At 69.7% G+C, this 6,832-nt stretch overlaps 3 protein-coding genes across 3 annotated transcripts in view; all 3 read right to left on the bottom strand.

Moving 5' to 3' along the window:
* The window catches only part of EMIHUDRAFT_219364 (hypothetical protein), a gene marked incomplete at both ends in the record, with an annotated part of 1,534 nt that extends 908 nt beyond the window's left edge, over window positions 1–626 (bottom strand). Inside the window, one exon of the mRNA XM_005758815.1 lies at window positions 132–626. Coding sequence (XP_005758872.1) covers window positions 132–626 — 495 coding nt within the window. The remainder of the gene's footprint in view (window positions 1–131) is intronic.
* Window positions 627–1,554: 928 nt separating this feature from the next.
* Window positions 1,555–2,478, bottom strand: EMIHUDRAFT_68733 (hypothetical protein; the record flags this gene model as incomplete). The annotated part of the gene is made up of 1 exon (XM_005758814.1): window positions 1,555–2,478. A coding segment is annotated over one exon (924 nt), but the record flags the coding sequence as incomplete, so codon positions are not given.
* Window positions 2,479–5,743: 3,265 nt separating this feature from the next.
* Window positions 5,744–6,832, bottom strand: part of EMIHUDRAFT_219362 (hypothetical protein) — a gene marked incomplete at both ends in the record, with an annotated part of 1,999 nt that continues 910 nt past the window's right edge. The window contains 2 exons of the mRNA XM_005758813.1: window positions 5,744–6,245; window positions 6,373–6,461. Of these exons, the coding sequence (XP_005758870.1) occupies window positions 5,744–6,245; window positions 6,373–6,461 (591 nt within the window). The remainder of the gene's footprint in view (window positions 6,246–6,372; window positions 6,462–6,832) is intronic.

The following is a 6,832-nucleotide window of genomic DNA, read 5'->3' as shown; positions in this document are numbered from 1 at the left end:
GAGGAGGGGAGGAGGAGAGGAGTAGGGAGGAGAGGAGGAGGGTCGGAGGAGGGAGGAGGTGCGCCTGGGAGAGTCGGCGAGCCGCCATCGAGTAGAAGTGTGCGAAGAGAGGAGCCGCCGGTGCCCTTGACGTGCAGCGGGCTCTTGCTTGGCGGCCCGCGCGCCGGATCGCCCTCCAACTCGCGGGCAAACGAGACGAGGTACATCCCGGCGAGCGAGATGTGCTCGCGCCGCCACGCACGCAGCGACGCGACCGCGCGCGTGTACGGCCCGCGGTCGAGGGCGGGGTGCGCGTCGAAGAAGGCGCGGAGGCTGACGGCGGGCTCGGCCGTGAAGCGCTCGACGAAGCGGCGCTGCGAGGCGGGCATGAGGCGGCGCTGCTCTCGCAGGAAGGGCTCCTCGAGGTCTGGGTCGGCCGTGCTGTCGCCGCCAGCTCCAACCATATTCCACATGATGACTGCGTCAGTGTAGACTGGCTCGCAGCCAAGCGCCTTGGCGACGTGCCAGTACGGCGCGGCGATCGTGCGCGGCAGCACCTGCTCTGCCGCGCCGTCTTCGCACCAGACGTAGCAATGGACGAGAAACGAGAGCACCACAAAGGCTCGCTGGAGCTGCGGCTCGGTCATACTGGCCGATACACGGGTGGCGAAGCATCAGCGGCGGCCAGCAGCGTTCTCTTGTACTGCTGCGGCGACTCCTGCCCGTTGTAAAAACGAGGAAGCGCGAGTGCTAGCGCCTCAAACTCGGCAATCTCAGCCAGCGGAGCGGCACGCTCCGCCGGAGGTCCGGGCAGAAGCGAAAGCCGGAGTCGAGCGAGAGAATAGCCGGTGGGGAGCGTCCGGCTGGCAGTGTCGCCGAGTCGGCGTGGTAAGAGTCGGCGTGACTAGCGAGGCAGCGAAAGCGACAGGAGTGATCAACAAGGCAGCAAAGACGACCGGCATGACCGTTGCAAGGTGGGGTATTAGGGGACATTGTACACACGCAATTGTGGCGCTTTCTCTAGGTTTACCAACCGACCCGCCCCACGCCCCGCCCGCCCCGCCCGCCCCGCCCACCGCGCCCGCCGCGTCCGCGCCTACCGACTGCCGGCACAGCGCCGCCGGCCGGCGGAGGGTTCGGCACCGCGCGAGGAGACTGGTAGACAAAGGTCGTCTGCGCCGCCACGCCTGCTCCAGTGTCGACGATCGGCAGCGCCGGACGGCGGCAAGCCGGGCAGTTGGTGTCGCGCTCCAGCACGCGCGGCGCACATGCCTCGCAGTACAGCGCGTGGCCGCACGCGAAGCGAACCGAGCGAGGCGCGTCGTAGCAGAGGTCACACTGGCGCTCCTCGGTCCCAGCCGTCTCCTCCACCTCCCCGGCCGCTTCGACTAGCGCCTCCAGCCGCGGCAGCGCCTCTGCGAGCGGCATCCGCTTCTTCTTCCGAACGAACGCCAGCCCGACCACGAGCCGCGCCAGCTCCTCGGCCTGCACCGCCGACCAGCCCGCGTCGGCCACCGCGATGCTCTCCGCCGTGTCGGGCTCCTCCAGCGCATCGTCGCACGCACTGAGCAAGCCAAGAGCGCCGCGGCCGGTCAGGGCGACGAGCAGCGTGATGCCGAGCGCAAAGCCGTCGGTGAGTTGCGAAGCCTGGCCGTCGTTGAGGATGATCGGGTCCATGTACCCAGGCTTGCCAAAGATGCGCTGCGTCGACAGGTGCGAGACCTGTCCGCCGGCCGTCGCCTCTGCCGCGCGCGCGAAGCCCACGTCAGCGAGGTAGCCGTTGCCGCGCTCGTCGAGCAGGATGTTGCCCGCCGAGACGTCGCGGTGCAAGATCATGGGCGAGAGCGTGTGCAAGTAGTGCAGCGCGCTCGCGGCGTCGCGCAGCACGCGGAGCCGTGCGGCGGAGGAGAGCGGCGGGGGCGCCGTCTCGAAGCCGAGCATGCGGAGCCGCTGCAGCGCGGCTGGCGAGCGGTAGAGGCGGTCCTCGAGGCTGCCGCCGCAGCAGAGGGGGTAGACGAGGCACGCTCTCGCCTGTGCCAAGCAGACGCCGAGCAGAGGGAGCAGGGACGGGTGGCACGCCGCGCTGAGCGTGCGCACCTCGCTCTGCAGCTCGGCGAGGCCTTGGGCGCCGACACCGACCAGCGCCGTCTTGACCGCGAACCCGCAAGCGACGCGCGGAAGCGACGGCAGCGCGTCGGCGCGGTAGACGCGCCCAAAGCCTCCCTCGCCCACCTTGCACGCCTCAGAAAAGCCGTCGGTCGCCGCGATGAGCTCGTCGAGAGGGACGGCGGCGGGCGGCGCGGCAGCGGCGGCGAGGGCGGCGACACTCGCCGCCGCCTCCGCCGCCTCCGCCTCCGCCGCCTCAGCCGCCGCTGCCTCCGCCTCCGCTGCCTCTCGAGCCTCCGCCGCCGCCACGGCCGCCACTGCCGCCTCTACAGCCGCCGCCTCCGCCTCCGCCTCCGCCGCCGCCACCTCCGCCGCCTCCGCTGCCGCCCTCATCCTCGCCTCTTCCCTCTCCCTTGCAGTCTCCTCCCTTGCCCTCGCCTCTGCCTCCTCCCTCGCCCGCGACGCGGCCTCCGCCTCCTCCGCCGCCCGCGCCGCCGCATCCGCCTCCTCCGCCGCCCTCGCTGCCGCCGCCGCCTGCCTCGCCGCCGCCTTCTCCTCCTTCTGCCGCTGCCGCTTCAGCGCCCTGGCCTCGCGGGTCCTGCGCTCCGCCAGATCGTCGCGCAGCCGCCGCGCCGCCCGCAGCGCCTCCGAGCCGTCGGCGGCGTCGGTGTTCGCGTTGATCGCCGCCCTGAGCGCCTCGAGATCGACGTCGCCTCGCTCGCACGCCTCAACCGCCTCGCGTAGCGCCGCCTCGGCAGCATCGCGCGCCTCCGCCGCCTCCGCAGCCGCTGCCACCTCGCGTGCGGCCGCCGCGGCCTGTTCGGCTGATTCTGCGACCGCCGTCTCCCCCTCCGCCTCTGCTGTGGTCGACGAGTGCTCCTCGAGGGCGCGCGCGCACTCGGCGTGGCCCTCCTCCTTGGCCCACCAAAGCGCCGTCTTGCCGCTCGCATTGCGCGCCGCAGCGTCTGCGCCCGCCCGCAGAAAGCGCCGCACGACGGCGGTGTGGTTGAAGAAGGCGGCGCCCATCAGCGCGGTGCCGCCAACGCTGTCCCGCAAGTTGACCTCCGCGCCGCGCCGTATCAGCAAGTCGACCACCCGTTCGTGGCCTTCCTGGGCGGCGAGCATCAGCGCGGTGTTGCCTTTGCTGCTCTGCAGGTTGATCTCCGCGCCATGCTGCAGCAGCAGCTCGACCACCCGCTCGTGGCCGTTGCAGGCGGCTAGCATCAGCGCGGTGCCGCCTTCGCAGTTCTGCAGGTTGATCCCTGCGTCGTGCTGCAGCAGCAACTCGACCACCCGCTGGTGGCCGTTGGCGGCGGCGCCCATCAGCATTGTGAGGCCGCTCATCTCGCCTCTCTCGTACGTCGCGTCGGCCCGCCCGCCACCGTCAAGCCACGCCAGCACCGCCTCCTCCTCGCCTCGCCCAGCCGCTGTCACAACCGCATCGGAGACTGCCGCGGCACCGCCTGACACCGGCTCCGCCGCCGCCAGCGACAGATTGCCCGGCCGCACCCGCACGCTCTCGCCGCCGCCCTCGAGCGCCACAGCGTACCGCCCGCCCTCGAAGCTCCGCGCCAAGCCCCGCTGCCCGTTCAGCTCGGCATGGGAAGAGAGCCCGCCGAGCACGACTCGCTGCCCAAGCAGCGGCGCGTCCACAGCTGCCGCTGCTGCGCCCGAGGAAGCGCAGTCGGCCCCTACTCGGCCCTCCGCAACCGCCGCCGCTGCCTCAGTCAAGATCTTGACGCACGCGGCGTGGCCCTTCTCCTTCGCCAGCTGCAGCGCCGTCTTGCCGCTCGCAACGCGCGCCGCGGTGTCTGCGCCCGCCCGCAGCAAGCGCCGCACGACGGCGGGGTGGTTGAAGAAGGCGGCGATCATCAGCGCGGTGGCGCCGCTGTCCTGCAGGTTGACCTCAGCGCCGCGCCGTATCAGCAAGTCGACCACCCGCTCGTGGCCTTCATTGGCGGCGTTCATCAGCGCGGTGTTGCCTTTGCTATTCTGCAGGTTGACCTCCGCGCCGCGCCGTATCAGCAGCTCGACCAACTGCTCGTGGCCTTGGTGGGCGGCGTGCATCAGCGCGGTGTTGCCTTTGCTATTCTGCAGGTTGACCTCCGCGCCGTGCCGAATCAGCAAGTCGACCACCCGCTCGTGGCCTTCATTGGCGGCGTTCATCAGCGCGGTGAAGCCGTCGCTTTTCTGCAGGTTGACCTCAGCGCCGCGCTGCAGCAGCAAGTCGATCAACCGCTCGTGGCCTTGGTGGGCGGCTAGCATCAGCGCGGTGTCGCCGTGGCTGCTCTGCTTGTTGATCCCCGCGCCGCGCTGCAGCAGCAGCTCGACCATCCGCTCGTGGCCCCCTTGGGCGGCGAGCATCAGCGCGGTGACGCCTTTGCCGTTCTGCTTGTTGATCTCCACGCCGTGCTGCAGCAGCAGCTCGACCACCCGCTCGTGGCCCCCTTGGGCGGCGAGCATCAGCGCGGTGTCGCCGTGGCTGCTCTGCTTGTTGATCCCCGCGCCGTGCTGCAGCAGCAACTCGACCACCCGCTCGTGGCCGCTGCGGGCGGCGAACATCAGCAGCGTGAGGCCGCTAGTCTCGCCTCTCTCGTACGTCGCGTCGGCCCGCCCGCCACCGTCAAGCCACGCCAGCACCGCCTCCTCCTCACCTCGCTGAGCCGCTGTCACAACCGCGTCGGGGGCTGCCGCGGCACCGCTCGGCTCAGCCGCCGCACCCGGCGACAGATTACCCGGCCGCACCCGCACGCTCTCGCCGCCGCCCTCGAGCGCCACCGCGTACCGCCCGCCCTCGAAGCTCTGCGCCACGCCCCACCGCCCGTTCAGCTCGGGGCGGGCCGAGAGTCCGCCGAGCACGACGCGCTGGCCGAGGAGCGGCGCGTCCAACGCTCGAACACGAGGGCCAGCCATGGCGATCGATTTCTTTTTCTTACCGGGACAACGCGACTTCTCTCTCTCTCTCTCGGCGCGCGCCGACGCCGACCATCACCACCGGCTCGCACGGCCGTGCGGTGAGCAAAAATTTGGGTCGCTGCGCGCCTGCCGGATGCTCTGCAACGTCTGGACTTGGGCTAGAGCAGGTTTTCCGGAAAACAAAAAGGAAAACACAGGGTCCCCAGCACTTTGCGTTTCCGGAAATTTCCAGGGAAAACAGAGGGTGTTTGGTGCTCCATTCTGGAAAGTAACTCGCGAGTTTCCCTGAGTCTGAGTACTGAGAGCTGGTCTGGGGCAAAATCTGAGGCAAAATTGAGGAAATCGACAAAATACCCAGCCAGGCGGTCGCAGGGTAAGTTCCAGGTATACACGGGTTCTCCGCAAAATTCCCGGCATTTTGCCGATTTGGCCTAAAATTTGGCTGATTTTGGGCCCAAAGCCAAACCAGCCTCAGGACTCGGCTCAGCGCCCAGATTTTGCCTCGCAGAAGTCGTGGTAAATCTTACCACCGTTTGATTGTTTTTGGCCGTAGAGTGTTTGATTGTTCTGGTGGGCTATACCAGTAAGTGGCAAGCACTGCCCGACACGCGTTTCACTTTTTTGTCCTACGCTAATATAAACCACACACACAGCAGACCAAAAGCAAAACACTCTCAGACCAACCACAGGAAAGAGACCCAAAAACCGAGCGCCGGAACTGAACCCCGCAGTGAGTCCTGCCTCACGGCTGCGTGGCCTTAGCCTCGATGGTGCAGCCAGCGGCTCGCAGCCGATCGACGAGCGCGTCGCCGAGGGCGATCGCCGGCGTCGTGAAGCCGGGCGCGAGCGCGCCGCGCCGGGTGGCGTCGACGAGGCCGAGCGAGCACTCGGCGGCGAGCAGCGCGGTGCCGTAGATGCCCGGGTCGCCCGGGCACGCAAAGGTGACGTCGACGGCGCGCTTGCCGCACGAGGCGCGGGTGAGGACCGCGAAGGAGGAGGAGGCGTCGCCCTGGTACGAGTAGGCCGCGAGCCGGCGCTCGGCGGCGGCGCGCAGCGGCGGGAGGAGGGCGGCGAGGTAGAAGAGGGGGAGGGCGAGGCCGATCGCCGCGTAGAGGCCGAGGGCGGGCAGCAGGTGCCACAGGTTCCACCACGCAGCCGGCATCGGAAGCTGCTCGCGGTCGCGGAAGCGGAGCGGGTTGGCGCCGCGCGCGCCAAAGGAGCGGTGGACGACCGGCACGTTGCACCTGCCTCGGCGAAGAGGAGGGGCGGGTCGGGGGCGAGTGGCTTGGGCGAGGGAGGGGGGCGGGGCCGGCGGGCCGCCCGCGCCAAAACATGAAGTGCGCGAGTGTGAAGCATCCCGCCTGCGGCGACCAGCCGAGAGAGAGCGAGCCGAGCATCGAGCGGAGGACAGGCCACAGCGCCGCGCTCTCGTCGTTGCTGCGTGCGAAGGCGGCGTACCCCTTCGCGAGGCCCAGCGCGTTCGAGCCGAGCGCAGTGAGCACCGTCAGCAGCGTGCCGGCGGGGGCGCCGCCACCCTGCGAAACGGGCGAGAGCGAGGGGAGGGGGGGGGGGGGGTGCTTGGCGCACTGGCGGCGGTGGGGGGGGGGGGGGGGGAAGCTTCAAACCCGCCCAAAGGGAAGCGTGTGCGGGTCAAAAGGCGGAATCCCCAAGGGGGGGGGGGGTTTCCCCCCCCGGGGGGATTGGCCCCCCCCGGGAAAACGTTCCCTTTTTTTACCGCCCCCGTGCCGCCAGGCGAAATCCCCCCCGAAGGGAAAGCCCCCATCCACCCCCGTTCGGTTCAAAAGGAAGGGAAGGAAGAAGGAAGCGGGGA

Source organism: Emiliania huxleyi (genome assembly GCF_000372725.1).
Source record: "Emiliania huxleyi CCMP1516 unplaced genomic scaffold EMIHUscaffold_84, whole genome shotgun sequence".
Taxonomy (NCBI): Eukaryota; Haptophyta; order Isochrysidales; family Noelaerhabdaceae; genus Emiliania; species Emiliania huxleyi.
Note: the sequence above shows the minus strand (reverse complement) of the source record. Positions and strands in the feature narration are given on the sequence as shown.